This window comes from Chanos chanos, chromosome 6, assembly GCF_902362185.1.
Source record: "Chanos chanos chromosome 6, fChaCha1.1, whole genome shotgun sequence".
In the NCBI taxonomy this organism is placed as follows: Eukaryota; Metazoa; Chordata; class Actinopteri; order Gonorynchiformes; family Chanidae; genus Chanos; species Chanos chanos.
The window spans coordinates 29,939,370-29,965,734 of record NC_044500.1 but is presented as its reverse complement, the minus strand read 5'-3'; the positions used below and the strand labels follow the sequence as shown (position 1 = coordinate 29,965,734).

At 39.1% G+C, this 26,365-nt stretch overlaps 2 protein-coding genes across 3 annotated transcripts in view; both read right to left on the bottom strand.

Moving 5' to 3' along the window:
• The window catches only part of poc1a (POC1 centriolar protein A), a 47,538-nt gene extending 40,828 nt beyond the window's left edge, over positions 1–6,710 (bottom strand). The window contains exons 1-4 of the mRNA XM_030778252.1: positions 6,696–6,710; positions 6,355–6,439; positions 5,979–6,150; positions 282–461 (exon numbers count right to left, since the gene is read on the bottom strand). Of these exons, the coding sequence (XP_030634112.1) occupies positions 282–461; positions 5,979–6,150; positions 6,355–6,439; positions 6,696–6,710 (452 nt within the window). The remainder of the gene's footprint in view (positions 1–281; positions 462–5,978; positions 6,151–6,354; positions 6,440–6,695) is intronic.
• Positions 6,711–17,765: 11,055 nt separating this feature from the next.
• On the bottom strand, positions 17,766–23,351 carry alas1 (aminolevulinate, delta-, synthase 1). Of its 2 annotated transcripts, none has more exons than XM_030776176.1 (11): positions 23,176–23,351; positions 21,759–21,975; positions 21,481–21,657; positions 21,233–21,367; positions 20,871–21,093; positions 20,579–20,763; positions 20,276–20,455; positions 20,008–20,172; positions 18,903–19,171; positions 18,408–18,570; positions 17,766–18,068 (listed from the first exon to the last, which is right to left on the bottom strand). In XM_030776176.1, exons 2-11 carry the CDS (start codon positions 21,952–21,954, stop codon positions 17,908–17,910), a joined length of 1,854 nt encoding a protein of 617 aa, XP_030632036.1. In that variant the 5' UTR covers positions 21,955–21,975; positions 23,176–23,351; the 3' UTR covers positions 17,766–17,907. The 2 variants fall into 2 exon arrangements, with proteins under 2 accessions (XP_030632036.1, XP_030632035.1); XM_030776175.1 differs by having other exon boundaries at positions 21,759–21,970.
• Between the last annotated feature and the right edge of the window lie 3,014 nt (positions 23,352–26,365).

Genomic DNA, 26,365 nt, shown 5'->3' with positions numbered 1-26,365 from the left:
CATGGTCATGAAGTTAAAAATGTGCTATCAAAAACATTCAATTCTGACAACACATCTCAACAAGCCCATCTCTTGCCAATGTCTACAACAAAATAGATATATCTACAAACAGAGTAGTACTTTAATACAGTTTAACGGTTTTAATATTTGAACAATGAATCAATAAATTTGAGCTTTAAAACAGAACATCCGTCCCAGACATGCCTTGAATAACTGAGTGTGGCATTAACAGAAGTGATATGCTACCACTCATTAACAGCAAACCATGAAATGGATCATACTTTGCACAGCGCACCCAGTTGATGTGCTGACTGAGGGAGAAGAGAAATTTCTGCCGATGGACAGTCCAGACTTTGATGGTTTTATCATCAGAGGCAGTGACCAGGGTCTGGCCATCACTAGAGAAGTTAACACTGCGGACTGTTCCGGTGTGGGCGCGGAAGACTGTAGACTCACTTTTCCTGAGATAAAAATATACATAAATATAGATTAGACACTTAACAAACTGACAGAGTCAGTAAGAATAACTTCACAGTTTATCTAACAGTGCTCTACACAAAAGATATATATATAACAATCGCATATAAAAACACAAGCACTAACAAGTATTGTTTCTTAAGCATCATTGTTTGAAATATCAACAATAATTCAAAGGGACAGTGTTCAGGCACACCTGAAAAAGTCAACAGTTTTTTGGGGGGGCTAAAAATGGGTATTTGAAGGACACGCAATCGTAAATAAAGTATAATATAATAATAAAGTCATCCATACATATTGATAAAAAAACAGTGTTGCAGATTAGCATTATGGACACAGGTCAACATCTTTACAAAGCCCAAACTGTGCTGTAGTCATGACTTAATTAGAATTGGAACACAGAATATAATGAATCCATGAAATGAGATGGAGCAAATATAGTCCAGAAATAGCTTCTGAGAGAAAAATCCATAAGCTTAAACCCAAAAACTCTTGCATAAGGAGTTAGAGGAGTTGATGAGAACTTCTTTCTCAGGACAAGGACAAGCTTTCTCAAGGGCCAGTTTAACTCAGCAATGTCTCACCACTGATAATGGAGCAGTAGTCTTCTCAGGCTCTTGAAAGAGGCTTTTCAGAGAACATGATTATCTGCCTTCTATGGGTGGAGTTATTAATAACACATCTTTACACCCACAGCATGCTCTCCTCTGACTGAAAACCTCAGAGAAGCCGTGACATACGGGAGTATTAGTCACTCTCAGAGCGGGGGTTTTGTCTTCTTTGGATTCATGCAACTAGAGCATTCAATACTCAGTGTGAGTCAGCTCTGAAAAGCTACACAGGGACTTCAGATAGGCCTATCTTTTTTAAAAAGCATTTTTTTGTTGTTGTTGTTAAAATCTAACATACACTGAGGTTGCTTTGAGTGCTGTCCACTTCAAAGAAAATCTTTAAAACAGGTTCAGAACTTTATGGTAAACAACTCATTTGAGCATGTCAAGGCAGAGAGACACGCTTAAGAAAAAAAAAAAAGCGGAATGCATGTCATATACATATGGACACTTACTCAAGTTGTAAATATCAAGGCATTTACTGATCTGGTAAGCACAAGAATATCAAAGATTTTTTGTTTTGTAATTTCTTTTGTATGATCAGAACGTAGCCAGCTCCACAGTGCCCTGATGTTGATAACTTACTTGGACATCCAACAGGAATTCTGTAACTGTCAAGTTGTCTGAAATTTTGTGGACAAGGGCTTATGGGATTTCGGTACGAACCTCGTCTTTTGAACGAAACTTCCACTTATGTCAGAGTCCATGTGTTAAATGATTCAAATGACAAAGGAATATCAACATAATGTCTCACCAACAGAGACATCTGGAGCGCACGCACACACACACACACACACACACACAGACACACACACACACACACACACACGCGCGAGCCGGTAACACGCCACTGAAAAAGTCTAATAAAAGTCTCCTTTTTAAGTCTGTATGTATTTATCTTATGGCAATTTTGTTTTATGTCCAGGTTCCAATTTACAAAGGTAGGATATATTCAGCACGCTCTGTACTCTTGTTTTTTTTTTTCCTCTCAGGAGAGCTTCCCTCACAACCATAAGCTTGAAATTTATTTTAGGCAAAAGACAGCTGAAGTTTTTTAAACAAAATACAAACAAACCAGTAATTTATATTGTAGTCTAGCTGAACAATTCCTTGTGCACACGGGTTTAAAACATGTCTACACTCCTGCAGAGGGATAAACAGGCCAAATACTCTGAAGATGTGACACTAGAAGAACCCAACACTGCACTTAGGTTCCCCTGCATAATTTACTCCAAAGTCTGGGCAGGTCTTCCACTGAGACCATACTTTCAGGAAAAAAGCACGCCGGCTGCTGTCTTACGGAGACTTGAGGATCGGCGAAGAGAAAGCAGGAGAGATTTTCTGCGTGCCAGGCTGCTTTTATCGAGAACCTTTGACCAGTATTAGGAGTGACAGTTGTTACCTGGATATAAACCAGGGCTTGTAGAGAACTGTTTAAATGTCTTGTGTTACCTCTGACATCAAAGAGGTAGAAGGTCAGTCGCTATCTCAGAGTTCAGAATGTCCCAGGAGAGTTAAAGACCCACAAGACAGTGAGAGATGGTCGGCACCAACATTTTCCATGAGTAGAGTTGTCAAGGATTTCTGTTGAACGTGCCTAAGTGCTTTGGTTTTCAAGTGATTATAGATGGGTTAAGCAACGCACGGGCAGAATATCTGGATTTCCCTTTGAGATGTCAGTCAAGGAGGCGTTTGCGGTGGTTTCTGCATGGAGGGGCAAATGATGAAAGTGCCAAATTCAGACTGGATAAGTAGTACCAGTCAGAGTGGGGATGAGTGAGGATTGCGTACTGGCTATGTCAGAGGTCAAACTGGAAAGTCTAGAGCCACAGCTGGCACAACACCCCTGATAAGTCAGCTAAAGGCTTTGTGACTATGAGGCAGAACTATCCCGTAAAGTGAGTTTCCAGGAGAATAAAAGAAAGATTACAGGCGCAATCAAGATTATACTGTGGCCTGGCAACACACCATAGTAAAAAAAAAAAAAAAACACTCCATGCCATTACTCTGTTCCACGGTAATCAGTGTAAAATACCAGCACACCGCAGTGCTCTCCCATGCCACAGAGCTACAACGAGGATCAGCAGCCACAAACAGGCCAGGCCAAACCAGTGTTACATACCATCAAACAACCTCATACCACTGTTACATACCACAACAACACATTATCAAACAACTCCCATACCACTGTTACATACCACAACAACATACCATCAAACAACTCCCATACCACTGTTACATACCACAACAACACATTATCAAACAACTCCCATACCACTGTTACATACCACAACAACATACCATCAAACAACCTCATACCACTGTTACATACCACAACAACACATTATCAAACAACTCCCATACCACTGTTACATACCATAACAACATACCATCAAACAACTCCCATACCACTGTTACATACCACAACAACACATTATCAAACAACTCCCATACCACTGTTACATACCACAACAACATACCGTCAAACAACCTCATACCACTGTTACATACCACAACAACACATTATCAAACAACTCCCATACCACTGTTACATACCACAACAACATACCATCAAACAACTCCCATACCACTGTTACATACCACAACAACACATTATCAAACAACTCCCATACCACTGTTACATACCACAACAACATACCGTCAAACAACCTCATACCACTGTTACATACCACAACAACACATTATCAAACAACTCCCATACCACTGTTACATACCACAACAACACATTATCAAACAACTCCCATACCACTGTTACATACCATAACAACATATCATCAAACAACCTCATACCACTGTTACATACCACAACAACACATTATCAAACAACTCCCATACCACTGTTACATACCACAACAACACATTATCAAACAACTCCCATACCACTGTTACATACCATAACAACATATCATCAAACAACCTCATACCACTGTTACATACCACAACAACACATTATCAAACAACTCCCATACCACTGTTACATACCATAACAACATATCATCAAACAACCTCATACCACTGTTACATACCACAACAACACATTATCAAACAACTCCCATACCACTGTTACATACCATAACAACATATCATCAAACAACCTCATACCACTGTTACATACCACAACAACATACCGTCAAACAACTCCCATACCACTGTTACATACCACAACAACATACCGTCAAACAACTCCCATACCAGTGTTACATACCACAACAACATACCGTCAAACAACTCCCATACCACTGTTACATACCATAACAACATATCATCAAACAACCTCATACCACTGTTACATACCACAACAACACATTATCAAACAACTCCCATACCACTGTTACATGCCATAACAACATACCATCAAACAACCTCATACCACTGTTACATACTACAACAACACATTATCAAACAACTCCCATACCACTGTTACATACCACAACAACACATTATCAAACAACTCCCATACCACTGTTACATACCACAACAACATACCGTCAAACAACTCCCATACCAGTGTTACATACCATAACAACATATCATCGAACAACCTCATACCACTGTTACATACCACAACAACACATTATCAAACAACTCCCATACCACTGTTACATACCACAACAACATACCGTCAAACAACTCCCATACCAGTGTTACATACCATAACAACATACCATCAAACAACTCCCATACCACTATTACATACCATAACAACATACCGTCAAACAACTCCCATACCACCGTTACATGCCATAACAGTGTACTATAAAGCCATTTCCAGACTTAACTACTTATCAGTTAAGAATATTAGGCCTATAAAACAACTCCCGAATCATTTATACTGACCATCACACCATATGCTTAGTGACACTGTGTTTTTATCATATATTATGCCATATTACACCACACTATAGAGTTGCACCCCAACATGTACCATACTCTATGTTGTGACCGCAGACATTCTGTCTGGCCAGTAGTGACTGCTATGACCCCAAACCTGTGAAGCTCAGCAGCTCAGGCAGTGAATGTGTTCACTGAACAAAATACATCTCTACTGCCACCTGCTGTCACAGTTTTACAGTGTACATTCCCATATTATCAATGCTAATGCAATCTCACTGCAGAAGAGAGAATCTACTCTCAGTGTCAGAATTTACCATGGTGATTCAGTTAGACTAAATACACAGTGGGCCATACACTCCTATGTTTGCAAAAAAAAAAACAACAACAACAAAAAAAAACCCCTCTCTCTAAGCATGATAATCAGATTTAATAATTCCAAGAGGAAATGACTATACATACAACCATCAGTTCTGATTTAAAATACAATTGCATAGCCTTCCCTTTTAATCTGCATTTATATGTCGTGTTATAATTGCTCTTCGGGACTCTTGAGACAACACGGCCATAAAACATCAAAGTTCTCTGAGCTCTCAGGCCTAAGCTTGAATACCACTAGAGACCCTACAGCCACTATAAAAGTTTTACAGATTTATTTTGGCAAGAATCTAGAGTGAATATGAATCAGTAACAGGCAGCTGGATTCTACATCAAGAAGACGAGCTGCACTACAAAATCTCTCCAGAAATTTAAAAAAAAAATGCAACTTAGAGCTCAGTGTAAAATGTTAGACTTTAACAGTTAGTCTGTGACATAGATTTATGAATGTGTTATGATACACAGCGGCGCACTGATACTCACCACACGGGCACTGAAATTTGATCATAGTTGTTTCAAAATCTTTTGACTCATTGACTCTATGAAAAATCTTCATATTGCTTGTTCATTAATCAATGTGAACCGATAAGTATAAAACATTCATACTGCTTGAGCTGTAAACATTTACAAGCAAAAGATAAGACAGAACAGAAAACTTACACACTGGGCACCCAAAGGCGGACAGTTTTATCTCTGGATGCTGATGCTACCAGGTGGCCAGAGGGGGAGAACTGGACAGACATCACAGCATCTTTGTGTCCAACAAACCTATACGCCCTCATCTGAGGTTTCATATTCCAGATCATTAAGCAGGAATCCATGGATCCTGTCACTGCAAAAGACACGTTACAAATTCTGAATCATATCTTTCACCGACGCGAGTGTTTTAAACAATTTAAAACTACTGTCACGTATGCAGTAAATCTTGCGGATGAAGCAAACACGTATCTGGCTTGGAAAAACAAAAATAGCATTTTGCAAGTCTATATTAAAATAGACATGTTACACTACATTGTGTTAAGGTACCACACTTTACCTATTTGCTTCATGTTGCAGTTGAAGTCAACACTAGTGATGGTGTCCCGATGACCTTTAAAATGCCTTTCCAGAGTAGGGTCATCCTGTAGCAGTTATTTAAAATAGTAAGCATGATAAAAAAAAAGACTGAAATACAGAAGTGCTTGGCATATTCTTATAAACTACAAATATGCTCCTTTTAAGTGTGGAGAACTAAAGATGTAAAATCAGTCTGTGTGTGTGTTTGCAAATATTTATGTTGTAACAATGTGTTGTCTTCACATTGTGCGCGATTAGCTGGCTAAGTTAAGCGACACGTTGAAAGAAAAGGTCCTGCAGTAGAAAACATAAGCTACTCACCAGTGCGGAGGTCATTTTCCCCCTAAGTGTAAGACTTAACAAAGAAAAAAACTGAAGCTACACTTGTAGACTAGTGTCAGTGGTTGATGATTAAATTAGTCGGCTGCTAATATGCTGACGGCTGCTTCTTGTCTTCCGATATGTCTTTAAGGTCGCTATTCATCGTTTGTCACTGGTCAGTCACCTCAACTGAATATGTTAGCTAAGTTAGCACAGTCGCTATCAAACCAAGAAAGGCGGTTAGCTACTAAGAAGCCAAAGCAGCAGGTAATTTGATAGCCTGAGGATATCGATTAAAAGCTTGTCAGTTTACTCAATAGTAGAATACTCAATCTTCAGCTTAGTTATAAACGGTCGAACTTGGGTCTAAAATTGCACAGGAAACGAGATGACCAGTAACCATGGCGCTCATTGACAACAACGACAAAAAGTTTCATTTTACGCGCCGCATCTGCCGCTGCCAAGGCACGCCCTCTGACGCCATACGCTGTTTTAAAGGAAAGGCTTTATTAAAGGCAGCCGAACTATCTGGGCCGACCGAAATCTTCAATGTCACGAGGCAAGCTGTCTCATAACAGCTTACATCAGTCATATTTATACTGATCATATATGGACAGAATCTTATATCGTATTTTCTGCCTACTCACAATGTTCCGCAGAAGTAAAATATTGCCTCGAAACAATTTCCAAAGAGGCATTAGAGTGCAAATGCGCAAAGCACAGCATTACTACCATACGCAGGTCCTTAAACAGACGCTAGATGTCAGTGAAAAACTACAGGTCGCACAGCAAAAACACTGAACTCCGGTGACCCCAAATGTAAGGCCCTTTAAACTGCCGGTGTTACTGCTGGGTTTAATCTTCTAAAACTTTAAACTTACATTTAAATGAAGGTGTTTTTTTTCCCTTTAATTTGGCTTTATTTGGCTGCTATTCCGTTAGGCATGAAGTTTCAGTTTTTCATTTGTCTGTTTCGCTTTTCTCTTTCATGGACATTTGGTTACGGGGCGGTACAATGAACAAGCTTAAGGTGTTAACCTCTGCCACCCTTTCCCATAATGATGGTGACTTTGCTCTTTTTCCCCTTTGACATAGCAAGATAAATGACCATGATCGTTTTGAACATAATACCATGTGGAGTGACTCAGGATCATCACAGAAAAGTATGACATTAACTTTATACCTTAACAGAACAGAAAACACGTAAGATTAGATACGACGACATTTGACTTACAGCGTTAGCAGATTAGTGTGATCTCTTTAAATGCTTAAGTGATCCATAAAAGCACGTGTGTCCTGCTCTCTCTTTTGTAAAGCTGAAAATGTTTGTGTTATACCATAATGCATAGCTCAGCAAACCGTTCTGTTTGTTTGTTTGCCTGTTTTTTTAAATATTACATTTAATTTATGAGTGTAATTCCTCATCTTACAGCAGAGATAATGCTAAATACAAGTAACCGTAAACCTATTCAGTTGCTGTATTAAGACAGCACCACTGTTTACAATAAATCATTTCTCAAATGTCGCATATCGTTTTCAGTTTATGAGTTCTTGAGCGAAATCCAAAAAAATCACATAAAGTATACTCTGTTTCAAAGAGACACTAGGGGGCAAAATAACTCCTCACAATACTTAGAACCAAAACAGCGTAATAAGATGTTAAGTTATCAAGTACTAAGCTGGCATTTCATTTCATGGTTTTAATTAGACAAAAGGGATTCATGGATTTAATCGAACAAAAAACAAAAAAACCTCATACACGTTCCAGTCTTCATCTGAATCAGACGTGATCATGTCATCGTCCCCTGAACTTCCCTTATTTTACAATAAAGGAAAACACTTCCTGTGTTGTAATTTTACAGTAAGATTCGCCTTTTAAAATAAGATACGCAATACGACTCACTTAGCTGCACCACGTGTACAGATTATCTATTTTCTGAGTAATTTTAAACCCTCTTTTACAGTTTTATGCCTATTTCACAGGAAGGAAGTACTAATCAGTCTGAATTATCAGCGCCAATGTTTGCCAGCTTTATTAATTTCTCGGAGAAAAACTTCCTGTTTCTGGAAGTCGGAGAGTCAGTGAAGAAACACTACTCATTTGTTATCAGTTTACCGTGCTAGAACAACAAGTGGCCGCTGCGTACCGAAAATCTCTTTAAATAAATAAAGCATGGATTAACCATAATTTCCCCAGCATGTTTTAACCCAAACAAACAGCTAGTGTCTGATTCAAATACCATGTTTGAACGTGTATCTTACTTGGCACCATGAACTGGTACCCTTTGGCCTTGAACCTTTCTAGAAAGAAGGGTATTTTGATGAGGTTAATTATAAGCCTGACTTTGACGGTGGTCTTGAACTAAATCTTTTATCTTATCTTATAAGGGTAAATGACAGTTGGTATCTGCTTTTATCTGTCTGTTTCACTGTTGGGTGTTTTTTACTCATGCAGGAGACTTCAACCATGTAAGAAATTTTGTTTGCTTTGTATGATTCCTAATCCCTTACCCAATTTACAGTCAATAACGGAAGAAACAAACAATACCTCCCTTGAGCAACACTTACACAAAATTAGCTCAGTGCACAGGTGCATGTGATTAAGAGCCAGGCTGCAATTGATGGTCATGTGTTCAGTCGAGTCCATAATGGTGCACAAGAGGCCAGCTGTTTGCATCCATCTCTCAGACATCCAGCAGACATGCTCTGTCTAGGTGACCATTAAATTCAATGTAATGTTTTTTTCTGTTTTTGTTTTTTTTAATACACAAAGGACCTATCCACAAATTTTCAGTGTCAAATATAGTAATTATGATTTAATATATATGATAATATTAAATTGTATATTCATTATTTCACTTACTGTTACAGAGAAATCTGTGTGTGCATTGTGTGTGTGTGTGTGTGTGTGTGTGTGTGTGTGTGTGTGTGTGTGCGTGTGCGTGTGCGCGTGCGCGCACATGTTTTAGAAGAAAATGAGATTTTTAGAATTTTTTTTTCTGAAAATAGGGGTTTTGTTTTTTGTGTGCTTGTCACTGAGGTAATCTGTCTTCTCACTGTGGGGAAACACAGTGATATACTGTGAAACAATTCTAACCACAAATGACAGTCTTGTTCCATGACATGGTATCTGTCTTCTTGAAGTAGATGGCTTGCGTGAGCTTATTAGAGTATGCATTCCAAAATAAACAATGGGTTTCCTTTTACTGCAGTTTTAGGTACACCCACCCTCTTGGCAAGAGCTGATTTTAAATCTTAACATGAGGAATTTTGGCAGCTTCTGTACCATTGTTTCAAAATACTTTAAAGCTCTAATGTTACTAGAGAACTGAATAAATAATGTTACATTTATTGACTCTCAAACAAAATACTGTGGAAGAAAAAAGAAAGGTTATCTTGTGCATGCATGCACATTATCTGAAGCAAATCTAGACTTTTATGTTTGCATTTCTGCCTGCAAAAAGATCATATGAACTACATGAGTTATGCATTAACTTTACTGCCAGTAAGTGAAAAATATATCTCACTGTACCTGACAGTTTCATGTTCTGTTACTCAGGAATAGGATGAAAACATTGTGGGACTCCTGTTACTGTAAAAGCAATTAATACAATGTGGAGGAACCCAGCACTTGTGGTAATGACTGTGTTTCTGGCACAGCTTCCTGGTGCTGGGTTAAAAAAAAACTCCACAGAGGTTAAAAAAGGACACGTCTTTGTTGAACCCTTACAGTACAATACATTTAAACGTCATTTAGGTGTATAATAGAAACCATGAACTGCAGTAGATCTCAACCCTAAATCTTTGGGATTTGATTTTGATGATCCTCTACTATTTGTTTTGTTTTAAATGAATAGTACAGACTTTTGTTTTGTTCTGGCTCAATGTCAAGGAAATATTTATGAAAGGATGACTAACCAGTCCTACTTTACTTGCCTGGGAGTAAAGGAAAAGGTTAGGTCTTCTGGTCTGGGATTTATTTTAAGTGCTGGCTACTGTTTAGTATTCAGCATGGCTACAGGGCACGCATTACAACCATTCTCCTGAGGTCATCCAGTCTGTTCAAATAGGTGGCACCTTTTAACACAATAAAGACCCCATCATACCAAATATTACACAGAGAAAACACACAGCGAAAACATTTTTGAGTGAAATTCACTCTAATGTATGCAAGAAATATTGTTCATGTCTCTTTAAGGAAAGCCCATATCTTCTTTGGATGGTTTCCTACTGTTTGCGTGACAAGCTTTTGTTTACATAGCTCTTTACTGATGGAATCAACAGTCCCTCTTGACCTACGCCAGAATTTGAGCCAATTTTGGTCACGTCTGACATGTAAGGGGAGGGACTTTAGCTAGCTCGATCGGGAAAGTGAAGCAAGTCAGTGCTCAGTGCTCATTAGTCTTTTACATACTGAAGGTTTGTCTCAATATTTGGCCAACGCCATTATCCAGAGTATCAAACAACACTCTTCTCTAATCATACAACAGACTTTGCAATTTGTCAAGATTTAATTCTTTAGCCTTGATCAAATGTTGATCATTTGATGAATTTCATCACTATTTTTTGTGTAAGACTAACAATACAGTAATTATTTTTTTATTCTGTTTAGAAAACTCGGTGGGGTGTGTGTGTGTGTGTGGGGGGGGGGGGGTATTCAGGAGCAGTTCATTTATAAGTTACGGCAAAATGTAAAACAATAAAAAAAACTCACAGAAGGAAACTAAACAAAAAAAGTTCCTTAAAACTAGACGAGCAACTTCTTGCTGGTCAGGAAGTAACTTTACTCCACTAAACTCAGGAATGCTTTACATTTATACATCCTTGTTCCTGAACATGTCCTAACTTGAGCAAGGGTTGTCTGACTTTTGTACAGATGAGGTATTACAGTACCACTCCTTACCTGTTCAAATGTCATTGGTCAGAAGTTACCAGTTCAGAACTGACTCAATATCTATTACGTAATGGAGTAAACAAAGAACGGAGTAAGTGAGCCTCATCCAATAAACTCTCACCTTTGCCTTCCAGGTAATGAGTCAAAAGTAAGCACAAGTTTATAATAGAAGAACCTTCTGGTTTTAAATATACATCTAATTTATATTCAGTTTCAATGTACACATACACGTGCTGTTTCAGTGGCACATATCTCTGTCTGACATACAATATTCATTAATTATTTTTATCCTTTTATTTTTATTCTGTTTTGTCTGATGCAAGTACTGGCTTTCTCTGATTAAGGTTGATGTCCATGGTATAAATTTTCATAGCTTTGGCATGTTAATTTTGAAAGAACCATGGGACCAATCAGAATAAAGCTGATCCAGGCTTTCGTCTAGCACTTTTAATCTTATCTCTTGAAGCTTCCAGGAAAGTTGCCGAGAGGGGCAAGGGTAACTGAGGGAAACATTCACCCAGCTTTGATGGACAATGCCTAAGTCGAATCACAAAGCATCGGGACCACTTACAGTCGAGAGTCTGTGCAACAGTTTGCAAATGGCAGAGTGCTGAAACCACACAAGCACACTCAGTCATGTCTTTGTTTCTGCTTTTCTTTTCTTTTTTTTTCTTTTTTTTTTCGTAACTTCTCCCAAAAAAATTCACATAAAAATTCAGTCATCCAAGATATGAGAGTTACTTGTGTATTACATTCAATAAAAATTAAAAAAAACAACAACATATGACCATATTAAAAAACTTCATGACAAAGAGGAAGAAAAATAATTAAGAAAGCATTCATGAAGACAACAATACCACAAGGAAATGCGGAAACTGCTTTTTATGACACTGAAACCAGTCTGTTCCTTATCATCAGACTAAAAATAGACAAAGACAAATTAGACATCTCTCAGTCTCTCAACACAAAACTCTGCTCTCACCCTCTGATTTTTAAGTTTCTCTTGCTAGTTTTAGAGAATGACTGTTTTAGTGAGTGATTAAGCATGCGGTAGACTCACAGAGTGGTCCATTTTCTTTCTTTCTTCCATTCTTTCTTTCTTTCTGTAACCTTTCCACATTTAGCAAAGCCATGGTACTAAGTATTAGCTATGTGTTGGCGAGAACAGTATCCTTCATAAAATAATTTATAGTTAACTCATTAACTAGACCCAGGACCCTGGTTTGCTTGAGGAGAAAAAGGAATTCTGATCTTGTTTTTTTTTTTTTGTGATGAAACCTGAGAAAACTCACAGTTTGTTAACATATCTCTTTTGCTAAACAGCAAACTGCAGTGTGGAAGCCATTTCCTCTGTATGACCTTAAATGCAAATCCTACATTGTTAAAGCAAGAGATGGAAGTAGAAACTATACATGTGAAAGGACACTTGCACTAGAACATGGGATACCTGTTCATACTGATAAAACATATTATGATCTTCATATGAAATACATGTATTTAAGAGGTTTAAAAAAAAATTATGACTTTTTTAAGAGTACACATTTGGGACTTCTGTGGCTTATTTTTGTAATCCAGCACTGTAAAGAATCAGGTCACACTACCTGAAACTCAAAAGGAATTTATTTACATGACATACATAACATTACATTTACATATAACATTCAAGCACATTAACATTCCAACATCCAGACTGACTCACCTGGTCCAGACAAGTCAGTCTGAATGTTGGCGCTCTAGAGACCAGCCTTTAAAGTATTTTACAGTTTTGAGAAAAACTGCTGCTTATTACCTCAGACCTAATGCACACACATGATCATGAGATTCTCTCAACAGAATTGTTTCTATCTCCTGTCCCAGTTTCACTTCAGGGACTAAACCTACTGGTCCTATTGGTAAACCTATTGGGAACAGATACCTTTTTACGCTTTTGATTTGCATGATAGTTGGATCAGCAGTGTTTAGATGGAAGGAAACCAGTTACACCAGTTACACAAACCAGTGCTTACCACTGGGAATTAGGCCTGGACCTCAAAAACTGATTTTCTGGACAGACAGGATTATAAAAACACAGGACAAAAATCTTTCTTATTCCACATTCTTGAGTATTTTCATTCGCCTCCATTTCTTCCTAGCTAAAAATCCAGCAAGTTAATAGTGTCTGAGGTGAGTAAAGATATTACAGATACTTTTAAATAACCGAATCTTGGAAACAGCATGAAAGGGTATTGTGATCACAGTCACTTACATTAGCTTTATCATCTCAGCTGAATTAACATACTCCTTAAGCCAGTTTCCCATGTAAGTCAGACATAAAAAAATAAGTATTTAATGTGACATCCAAGCAGAGTTTAGAGTACACCTTTTCTCCCAAAGTGCTCTTTACTGGAAGTGTGTGACGTTAGCAGTTATTGCATGCTTGAGAGGCAAGGTCACATGACCGCATACCGAGAGGGGGCCCAAGGCCAGAGAGAGAGAGAGAGAGAGAGAGAGAGAGAAAGTTCTTGATGAGGATCTCTTTAATGAGCTCTTGCTTGCTGCTCCAGAAGATTACATTTTGACAGAGTATTTCAGAGAGATGTAATGTACAAATTCCAAAATTTGTATTAATGCTTGCTTGTAATGCCACTGGAATGAGGGGTAATGAAAAGCTTATTGTCTTCAACACAGCAGGTGTAACATCAAGTCAAATACATTTCAAAGCACATTTTCTTTTGATGTGAGAATGTTCATATCAAATCTGGAATTAGTTCTTTATCTGCCAGTAAAATTCCCGAAGATGCAGAGAAGACACTGAGGAGCTTTCATTCAGTTTAAGCTCAGTGGCTCTGTCTCCTTCATTTTCCACCTGCAGATATAAGAGGAAGTGACCTTTAAAGCAGATAAGAAAAGCAAAACATTTCCCCAATTGGGTGAGGCTCATTCTTTGTTACTGAAGGAAGTAGGCAGATTTGTTCAGAGATATTTTAAACACATGAAAAATGCCTTCAGAAACATCGTAAGAGATGTAGTTATTACAGAGAATGGTGACCTCTCTGCTTTCAGTCAAATCTGAGTGAAGCTTCTCTCAGATTCTCCTCAATGGAGACTGAGATTGCTTTTCACAGTGCTAACGACAGCCGAAGCAGCAGGGCATGCTGGAGTAATTCTTATATTAAATGTGTAACCTCTTGCCTAAAGCATGTTTATCTGATTCAGTTTATGCAGACAGCACAAAACCCTGAGATGAAAGGAAATTTGGGGTTTTTCATGCGTCAGAATAACCTCATGTTTACAGTGATTTGAAGCAGATGATTTTATGTTTAGTGAGTCCATAAATAGGGAATAATACTGAAAAGAGGAGAGAAATAGCTTTAATTAAAGATTGCCTTTGTTTGGATAGGTCAAGCTGTGTTGTAAAATAGGAAATTTTTAACTCAAGGGGTCTGATGTTTCTGTCACTTTTTTGGGAAGCTACACATCACAGGAGATGTTTGATGTTGTATTAATTAATATTGACTTTTGGGATGATGATATGTTTTACATGTTTTAACCTGGTCTGACTGATCCTGTGGACCTTGGACACTGCTGTTCATGATCCTTTTGGATGGAATGGCTTCATGCAACCTATGAGGCTCGCATAAGGCTACTTATTTCACTGTTTTAATGATAAAAGACACTATTTCTAATGGTTTAGATTACTGTTTCATTGCCTCTGAGGTTGTGAATTGCCATTGTTTGTAAAGCCCTATATTTCACAATAAGGAACTTTTACTGATGAGTCAACACAAATAACATTTTGGGGAAAAAAGCATTTAAAAGTATCATTGAAACAGTAACTCTATTTTAAAGAAATAATTTTCTGTGCTGTCCAACTTTTGTGCTGAACCCAGCGGTAAACATATGGACAACTGTGATGTTTGAATAAATTGAACAGATTTTGTTTAAATAAGCTGTAACATATAAAGGAATATTAATTTTCCCCATTGAAATTGCTCTCATAAGATGCACTCATCTGGTGAAATAGATCCAGTGAAATATATGCAAAACTAAAACTTGTGACAAGCGATGTTGGTCTTCCCTCCTCAGTTTGCTCTGTGAAAATGAAATTAATAAGAGATGCATGTTCACTGTTAAATTAATCTGAGACCCCATATAAATGTATAAAGAGCAGCCAGCCATGTACATAGTAACATTCATTAGAGATGCGATTATCTGCAGCTGACTTAAAGACTACCTAAAGTGAACTAATGAGGAAAATAAACATTTTTCATTGCTGATGTAGTCACCCTTTCATTTCATTGCAGTCTGACTTTTCAGTGCTAACACTTCAGTACGTAATTGATTTGTATGAGCTGTAGAGCAGCTAATGTTGTTTGGATGACTGACATTTCCCAGGCTAAAAACCATGGCAACCATATTAGTTCAGTCAGCTGACATTAGCTGACCAAACCTCCAGGCTCTCTGGGTCTAAAAGAACAACATTGTTTTATTTTCATACACAATGTGAGGCAATTTTTTTGTTAAAAGAAATGCCCAGTTCCCCAGTATGTGTACCAGCTCGACAGTCATAAGAGTAGGGCCACACCTGATATTCTCAAGCCCGAAATGAGAAAAATTATAAAAGATGTCATTTGTATTTTACGATAAGGGAAAAAAAGACAAGAGTGAAACCACTGATGTTCTGTTTTTCATAACCTTCGATAATGTGGAAGTTGATGTGTATGAAGGACTTCAGTTACTGAGAAAGGAGAAATGGCAACACATTGGCCGGTGTCACACAGACCGCAATAAACTTTTGAAATGTGGTAAGACTGTGTCGGCGACACTCATTCCGCCATGTTGTCTAGGCAACAGCCTATCCTAAGCAATGAACTGGATTATTGCACTGTGTTTGTTCATTCAGCCAGAAACCCCTCATTCCTTACGTGTGGGGCACCCAATATCCTGTACTTATTTTAGGACCGCACTGTCTTCTTATAGCACTGAGTGGGATGGCCTACATTTTACAAATGAGGAAGCATTCATGTGTTCTACTTTGAATGCTGTTGGACAACGATTTTACACTTAAACTCACCTCATTTTTTTCTTTTTTATTTAGGTTACCTGTTTTTCTTTCTCCAGGCAGCATCAAGTTACTATCACAGTAAGTAGGTGACATGTAGGTGAAGCTTCAGGAGGTTCCTCTAATCTCTCAATGATAATAAGAGCAAGCAGATGGGGTTTCTCCAGTTACTCTCTCATCCTGTCTGAGATCGGAGGGATTATGCATGTCCCTTTCACTGACATAAAGCCAGATGTTCCCCCCAAAAACAATCCTGACTCGTACCTCATATAGAACCTAACTGACCCAAAAACCTGATCAATCCCCACTCCTCCTGCCTTTTCCACTGGGGTTAGTGTGTCAGGAAACCAGTCGCTAACAGAGATTAGCTTTGCATCAGCGACTGAAGAAGAAAGCAAAGAAGAGTTGGGTCAGTCATCGCTCAGATGACTACGTTTTACCTAAATTACCCAAAGGTTCATGTGATGCATTCCACTCTATGAAAAGTTGGAAAACTTCTGTGACGTAGCCGACTGTCTGACCAAAACACTCTGACTCACAGGAAGTTTGTTAATGGGAAACAGGGATTTACCAAATAAATGTGTGTAAGATTAAGCAACTAGCAGCTTGAAAAATAAAGTTATTTGGTGATGCATTTGTGATGTTTCAGCCAGAGAGGGTGAAGACACAAAAAACCCTGTTATACCACTCTGCCATAGAGCACAGGATTACCTGTCTTTTAAAGCTAGACTACATAGACTATAGTGTACAACACAAGTACATGGATTCTAAGTCAACTACTGATGTATATGTATCTGACTGCTGTATTGCCGTATGACTGTATAAATGTGAATGACCTTTAATTTAGAATGATGCCGTCACAAAACAAGGATCACGTACATACATGGGTTGCAGTACGCACGGTTTATATTACAGCTGACTCTAAAAAACGCCCAAAAACTTTTTTTGATGTAACTTGTACCCTTTGATTTCACAGGATTTCTCAATTGCCAGATAACTGACAGTTTAAATAAATCATGCAAAGCTGGATTAATACTGTTCAAGTTCTCAGTGAGCATTTCTTTTGTAGTGAAAAACTTCAGTACACAACTCACCAAGACCAAACAAGAAACAAAAACGCACATGCACGCAAAGATTAGGTGATCTTTTAAAATTTTTATTTTTTCGGCATACGGTATGATAGACATGGAGTAGCCATTTCAATAAGTTATGACACTTATAAAAGACAGCAATTAGATCTTTGACAGTAGCATGAAGGGGTGATGAAGATGCAGAGGTCAGCCACAGGCCGATATGGGGTGACTCATGCCGCTGAAGTACGACTTCTCCCTCTCACTCATCAGCTCAAAGTGGAGCGGCTGCCTGCAGAAGTTGCACTCAGCGGACGAGTGCGGCTTCAGCTCTAGGCCAACTTCCTTCCAGGTCTTGACAAGTTTTTCTGTAGGAGAAGGGGAACAACAAATTGTTACTTTTTGCAGCAATGGAAGTTAATACAGAAAAGAGACCACTCCATTTTGCCCTCACGGGCCCAAATTAATTCTTATGTAAGTGGCATGTGCTCAACCGTCTGCTTAGTCGTCAACAAAACATTCAGCTGTTGACTCACAAGCATTGGGCGTAGCTTTCTCAATATTGTTACATAATGATTTTTTTTGTTACAATTGTCTTTAATCGTCCAAATATTTTACTCTGCATTACTCACAGATTACTTCACAGTAACTGAAACTGATTTACAATTACACGTGACTTCCTTAACAGACTACCACTTGACACTTACCCACAAAGTATTTCATCATCTGTGGAGCGTGATGCGGTGTAGGAGCGATGCGGAGAAGCTCCTCGCCGCGGGCTACGGTGGGATAATTGATGGCCTGGACATAGATGTTGTACTTGTTCATCATGATGTCACAGATCTCTGTGTTCTTCTCTGCATCTGCAACCTGATTGAATTAGGACAATTAGCTGCGTTAGCAACACTGCACCGTAACAACACAGTTCTTTGCAGGTCAGCTACACTCTACACGTCATATAACAAACATTAGCTAGCATTAGTATTACTGCCAACGACTGAAAAGAGGCATTAATTACCTTATACCGGGAATACATTGGCTAGCAAGTAGCTCACCTACAACTATTTGGTAAATGACAGTTTGAAAAGCACCAAACTGAAGTGCACTTAGCTTCGACAACTCGCTTTTTTTGGGGGGGGGGGGGGGGGGCTGGTAACTTTTCTTTTGTTTGTTTGTCTGACTTATTAAGTCCCTCCTCTTACCCTGACTGGAATGATGTGACTTGGGCAGTGGACCACAGGCAGGCCTGAGTCCATGAGCATCTGCCTCATCAGCTTAACGTTGCGCTGGTGCTTCCGGCGTAGTATCCGCCCCTCTTCACCCTTAAGGGTCTGGATGGATTCACGGGCTCCGGCCAAGAGCATGGGCGGCAGGGACGTGGTGAAGATGAACCCCGCGGCGTATGAGCGCACCGTGTCCACCAGCGCATTGGTGCTGGCGATATAGCCTCCTACACAACCAAAAGCTTTACCTGTGATAAAACAAAGAGAACAGAGAAAAATAAGTAAGAAAGTATTCCTCTTCATTTTTTCATACAGTTTTGGTAAGCCTGAGACATTAACCACAGTTAGAAATAATTTTTTTTAAGGGGACATGACCAGTAAACATCTAGAACAAAATTCAGATAAACCATATCTGACAGAGCATTGTTTTGTCACCTAAACAACAAAGAGAAATGAACCTTTGCTTTAAAACAGGGAATCTAATAGTTAATACTGCAATAAGAGCCTCCAAAAGGCCTAAAGAATCTGGAGTTCATTTGAGTTCAGTGCTTTTAGCTTTTCAGGAAGAGGGGGGAATAAGCAGGTCTTTGTTCCTTTTCTAGGTCACACGGAGGGCTACTATAAAAGAGTCAATATGATCTAACAAAACGATTAGAAACGAGCAGAGCTGCCTCTTCAAACGATCCCAGCACAATTTCAGACGTTTCGGAATTAAACCAAAGTCACATGGGCTGTTTATTCAGTTTGAATGGTTACTCGGTCATCTTAACCTGACAGACAGAAAGGAAGCAGTCTAGCATAATTAGTTTGAGCTTTCCACAGGCTTTGAAGAAATTCAATAAGAGCCAAGCAGATGCCCCTGTTTCTAGGCAACAGGTGAGCAGCTCCGGTTCCACTAGTGTTCTCAGGAGCATTATGTGACAAAACCAGGGTTGTTGTTGTGTTCCAAGGAAACACACAATGGGACCGTGTCTCACTGGGTTGAAAAGAGTTCTGTCCCATGGTCATGTCCAGCCCAAATAAAAAAGGATGCTCTTTTTAAAAACTTTTTTATTAGAGGGATCAAGAAAAAAAAAATATTCACCAAGCGTTCCAGAGATGATGTCCATTTTGTGCATGATGCCATCCCGATCTCCGATTCCACCCCCTCTCTGACCGTACAGGCCCACAGCATGGACCTCGTCCACAAAGGTGATGGCTCCAAACTCATGGGCCACGTCACACATTTCCTCAAGCGGACACACAGCACCTGTAAAAGTACATAAACACCGTCATCGTTCTGTTTGACTGGGTCAGAGTGTTGCTGGGTTATACTCATGTTAAGAGACTGGAGCTGAGGGCTTGTGACTAACCATCCATAGAGTGCACAGTCTCAAAGGCCACGATCTTCGGAGTAGAGGGGTCGGACTTCTGCAGGAGCTCACGCAAGTGCTCGACATCGTTATGACGGAAAATGAATTTCTTTGCCCCGCTGTTCCTTATTCCCTGGATCATTGAGGCATGGTTGCCAGCATCCGAATAGATTTCACAACCTGACGTACACACACAAAAAAATGATAAATTCAAATCTTGCTGTGAATGTCTCAGAAGACAATCCACTTCCTGAACCATTTCACAGAAAATGGAATCAAACACCATTGGTTTGTGCACATTACCTGGCAACATCTTGGCCAATGTAAACAGGGTGGAGTCATTGGCCACGAAGCAGGAGGTGAAGAGCAAGGCGGCGTCTTTTCCATGGAGGTCTGCGAGCTCGTGCTCCAGATCAACGTGGAATTTGCTTGTGCCCGATATATTCCGCGTTCCTCCGGCTCCAGAGCCGTGTCTCCGTAAAGTGTCCCTGGTAAAAACAACAGAGCGTTAGACCACTTTTATTTTTAAAGAATCAATAGGTAACAATGCAGATGCCAGTTATATTAATTGTTTAATTCTTGAAACATCACTCACATTATAGCTTGAACAACCCGCGGATGGCGGCTCATGCCTAAGTAATCATTACTGCACCAGACGGAGACATCTCGTTTATAAATAAGGGATTCGGTATAATCATCGGCCATTGGAAATTCTGTGGCCCTCCTGTTTACAGTCTTGAACACACGGTACGTGTGGTCCTTTTTCTTTGCCTCGATTTTCTTCTCAAAGAACTCATCGTATTGAAAGTTGGAAATAGCTGCAAGAGAAGAACAAGAGCAGGGACGTGAAACAACTCTTTACTCTCGAATAGCTGATATACCCAACTAGCAAGCTCCAGCACAACCATCTATTCCAAACTAATGGTTTAGAACCAAGGTTAAGGCCTCAACACTTACTTTTGGGCATATTCTCCTGGAGCAAGTGGGAGACTCTGGTAGGACGTTGCTTCAAGAGCTTCTTCATCAAGCTGCCATTGGGAATAGTGTTCTTTACCATGGGATTCAACTCAGGCGGAGGCACACCTGAATCAACTGATGGAAGACCACACAGAGTCAAAACAAAACGCAATAACCTTCAACACTGAAAACAGTACATTTTGCAAGGATGAAGAGGGGTGCCAAAAAAATGAGCTCTCGGAACGTACCTTTTCGTACAGTGCGAACTTCAGAGACATCCTCTTGGAGTTCCATGCTGGCCTCCCGAACTACACTGCTGTTCTTCTGCCCTATCTCAGCAGCCAGAAAGGGGCATTTGGAGGCTGCTGCTTGTCCTGCAGGTGATTTGGGGTGGCCAGCTGGCAACACTGGGGCCTGTTTTGGTCCTACATAGTACCAGAGCAAAAGACATCAGCAATTTCTCTCATAGACATTATCAGTTCAGTTAAGCATGTGGTTAATAACAATATGTAGAAGAGCTCCTAACCCTCATTGGTTGGTACTGTGTCTTCTGCCTTTTGATAGGTAGAGGATGATGAGCAGACTGCACGGACCAGCGGTCTTGAAGCAAGGTCCATCATTACGGGACATTTCACAGCATAGGCCACCAGGGACTTCCTGGCCTGCTGCAGAAAGGTTTGAGGGACACGGGAAAGGAACGGGCAACGGATTATAGCGTCCATGGATGATTGTCCAAGCCTGAGCAGGAAAAGATAAAGTCAAAGTTTTAGAAATATAACACTGAGGAAAATTTCCGTTAAATTATGGAACAGAGGTATTATGTTATGCTATGAGAGACCCACAATATACAGAATTAAAGTTTAAACTTTAAGCATTTTTCATGTTTTTTTTTTTTTTAAGTCTCTGCAGTCATTCGACAATTTTATTGTTTGAGACTCTGAAGTAAAAATGAACATATTAATCAAACAAAATTAAAATATTAATGTTTACAAAACAACACAATGACGGGTGAATTGAACATATGCACTACTTTCTTTTTGAACACCTCCAATCGATTTGAAGGGAGATAAAACTAAGCCAAAATCCTTTTTCACAAACGCATTAAAAAAGTACGTATTTCAGTATCACAAACATTTATTTTTCACGTCCCGATCTTTAAAAGTAACCATTTATACTATGGATATTCTATATATTATAGCATATATGAATGACCGTGGAATAGTCAAGCACATACACTATTAAAAGAACTAGAAAGATCTATGTCGACCACTCCTCTAAGTTTATCACATACTCTATTTCCTCGAGGCCGAGTTCCTGGAAAGTCGTAGATTCTAACAGATCAGTAACTATTCTAAACAAATATTTGCAACCTCCTTAAACACGATCTCACAATAAACGCACTCAAATATATTAGCCTTACCCATCTGACCAGAAGAACTACATGAAGCTAAGCTCTAAGGTTAACCTAGTGCTTAAGTCACACACGCCCAAGCATCAAATTAAGCTTCAGCTGTCGAGCTTTTGTAAGAGTGCTGTTGATGAGAGTGGTGATACCTGTGCCAAGGAGAACTACACCCATACAGCATCAATTAAATATATCAGTAATTGTTTATTCTACAAACATCCACACGACAAAATTCATTTTACGCAATCTCCGTCGTTGCCTTACGATGCTACGTAATCCTCTTGCGCCATCAATGTCACTAGTTAGCCTGACCAGTAGGTAATTTTCTGGCGGTTATGATGACCAAAACCTTAACATCTGTGGTGACGAATGACGGAATAAGACGTAATTGCGTTGAAATGGTAAATTTAAAACCCTGGATCAATTTAAGTTATCAGCAGTGCCCAGGTGAACGGCAGTATCCTGTAAAGCTAATACCGTTAGCATAGGAGACCGGTGTGAATATAACTCATTAGCTCAGAAGTCAACATTTACTTACCTCGATGTTCTTCAGATCTGTCTTTCAATCACAGTTGCAGCAATATTCACCTTGTCTTGTTGGAGCAACTTCTATATGTTAGTGTGAATGTTAATGCCAGACGATTCAATGCTCGGCGTTAATGCTTTTTCTTTTAGGGCACCGAATTTACTTCTTCTCTGTTATCCTGCACTGAGGACGAACAACGAGTCAAACAGATGCATCAAGGTTTTATGAAGCGCCGTCGCATGGTCTTCTCGCGATAACTCCATCCGAACTTGCATCACATCTACGTCATCTGTTATGGCAAAAGGCCCTGTAGAGGGAAGGGCATCCATCCCAAGGTTGTTAAGGATGCTACAGAAAATATGTTAAGAAATGATTTAACAGTAGATAATTTTATAGACATTTTAACAATTTTGTCCCGTTAGTCCCAAAACTATTTTGATTGTTTAAAGGACTTTCATTTTTTTTTAACGTCGTAGTGTACTATCACCAGTTCCTGAAGCCTTGATTAAATTATAGCGTTGAAGAAAACAATGCCATAAAAGTAGAGGACTCCTTGCGACCTCCAGTGTTAGTCCAATATATTTTTTAAGTGTACATACGTACTGGTAGACTTAGATTTGTAATGTTTACTTTGCAGTAGAACAGCAGTTTTTCATATTCGACACCGACTGGTCGTGCAATACAGATAAGCTGGGAACCGGCTAGACCCGATACGGAATATAATGGGTTTTTACTGTGGAATTCCTATTTGTAGGTCTACAGCAGGATTACAATGCCTTCTATGATTTTTTAACAAAGTTAATTCACCAGAGACAACAGGGAGACACCTGGTGGACATCAAGTGCAACATGTTTTGACCTCAAATAGTGAGCCACTGCAAGATTGCAGATTTTAGAATGGTTATGTTTTCTCTGGGAGAAAACAATTAAGTGTTGTGCTATGTTTCTCGCGGTAACGGATTCTTTCATAGCCCAGTGAATATGCCTCACATGTCTTTATTGCATCTGAACCTGTGAAAAAAAAACATGAGGTAACCTCCCCTGTTTTTTTTTTTTTGTTTTTTGTTTTTTTTTAAATACAGAAAATGACAATTGTATAGTGTCATTCTTACAATATGGCAGGTGTGGTTTCGTATTTATCCACATACAATTAAAAAGATAAACTGACATTCAAGAATCATGCAAATTCATTTCAATTCTGGGTTTATCACAGGGTGTGAGCAAAGTGGTTTTGTCTGCAGTAAGTAATTTTGTCTGTCTCAAAGGCATGACTAAAGAAGTCACCTCACATGTTACAAGCATATCATTCCTCAACTCACGCATGCTACGCTTGTTTGACAACTCTGTTAAAATGGGTTCTCGACATGCCTGTATAAAAGGAGCATAGCACAAAGCAAGACACTTTGTACATAAAGTGTGAAAAAGGTAAGCTGTGATGAGAAACTGACTTGTGATGAGAGTTCTTCACAGAGGAAGTCAGAAAGTATGTTAACCTAAAGTTTGTCAGTGGCCATAATGAAATACAATGTTTTATTTGGGGTATATATTCACATGTCTGCAGTGTCTCAGACTAGCAGTTAAAAGAAAAACACTACATTTCTTTAAACGCTCAAATAATGCAATGAGGGGTCCAGTTGTTTTTTTTTCTCTCTAATCAGTTTAATTGTGGGACAGCTAACAATAGGATGTATTTGGGGAGGAGTTCACCGAGAGGAATAGATAGGGCTAGAACAAAGTCCTTTGACAAATGCACAATGTTGTTGGTTGGCTTCCTTTTTCATGAAACACCAATGTCTAGGATGAAACTTCAATGCTGAGAAAGTTCATGCGGTACTGAACAGCTGAGTAACTGCAAGAATTCAGCAGGCCAGCAGAGGGAGTGCTACTCATCTTTTACTGGGCTGCATGGACTATTTTTACACTTGCCAAAGGAAGCAAAAAGTTGGAGTGAAACTCTGTTTAGGGTCAGACAAGAGCTCTATGGTGTGTGGTCTATGTATTAAATCTAAACAGTTTTTCAATCTTATGATGTACAGTTGAAAAAGAATACAGAGCTCCTAAATAGTCCATGGTGATCACACAACCTCAGTTCTTCACAGCCTAGCTTGCTCACAGATTAAAACTGCTTCAACCAACTGACTATTAAAAAATGTAACCAGTTTTCAGACCAATATGGTAACTAACAGTCCAGTAGAATACCTTAAATATATCTGCTATATGACCAATATGTCATGAGCAAAGCAGGAGAGAACGACAATTTCTGCCAAAATATCTAGTCTTCATGTCTGCTTAAGCAGCTGCAGTTGGGAGACTGCAACTGTGGCACTGCTCTGATTTACACCAAAACTCAATGATCCTGAGACAGATTTTGGAGCTCTCACAGATTTTGGGGAAAGTTATAAGTAGTGACAGTTTTTGGGGACAGTTTTTAATTAGTGAAAGCATAAAGTTAGCTGGAGAAAGCATTTTTAAATAGTTGAGCACTACACTGGAATGCTGCTGATATAGTCATTTATTCAAAGGCTGACTTCTCCCTACAGAACAAGAGTGGTCATTCCCCAGACAATCTGAAACTTTGTGGTAGTTGACAGAGGTAAAATCCAGCAGGACGTCTCAAATCCATCAGCCAATCATTTAAGCAACTGACATGACAGTTCCTATATCACTCTTTCGGATTTGAAGCTGAAGGCCAGGTGTGAATTTGTCTGCTCATAAAGACAAGAGAGGACTTCAAATAGAACCAGTCAAAAAGAAGGACTTTTATGCCTCATCTGTAGAGTATTATTTTTCAGCTTTTAGTTATTAGTTGATTGCGCCAGGTGCCATCAAGTTTTGTTTGGACAGACGAATCCTCCAAAATGAATGGTCCACTATGCTGCCCCTCCACTGGCACGTGCTATCATTGCTGTCATAAATGTTTTCAACATTACCACTCATGTTGTATAATGGTCTGCAAAAGGATTTTTGTGAGGTTTTTTTTTCTACCTGTAAAAAAATTTGTAAACTAGTCCTTGGCCACTCACTGGATAATCATCAAATTATATCTGGATAGAAACTGGCCCTGACCTCAATAATGAGCAAATAAGCAAAAACTACTGACAACTGGAATATAACTGAGAAATGCCCAAGCAGTACTCAACCAGTCAACAAATAAATTTACAATTTAACATACCTGGTTCTTACCCATGGGTATTATGGCAAGT

What these genes read in the sequence shown, in the direction of transcription:
- alas1 (XM_030776176.1), bottom strand. Translation starts at nt 21,954, where the DNA reads ATGGACGCTATAATCCGTTGCCCGTTCCTTTCCCGTGTCCCTCAAACC. An exon ending in AGTTCGCACTGTACGAAAAG is followed by an intron (nt 21,368 to 21,480) that starts GTACGTTCCGAG and finishes GTCTTCCATCAG; the next exon opens with TTGATTCAGGTGTGCCTCCG. An exon ending in ATTGGCCAAGATGTTGCCAG is followed by an intron (nt 20,456 to 20,578) that starts GTAATGTGCACA and finishes TGTGTACGTCAG; the next exon opens with GTTGTGAAATCTATTCGGAT.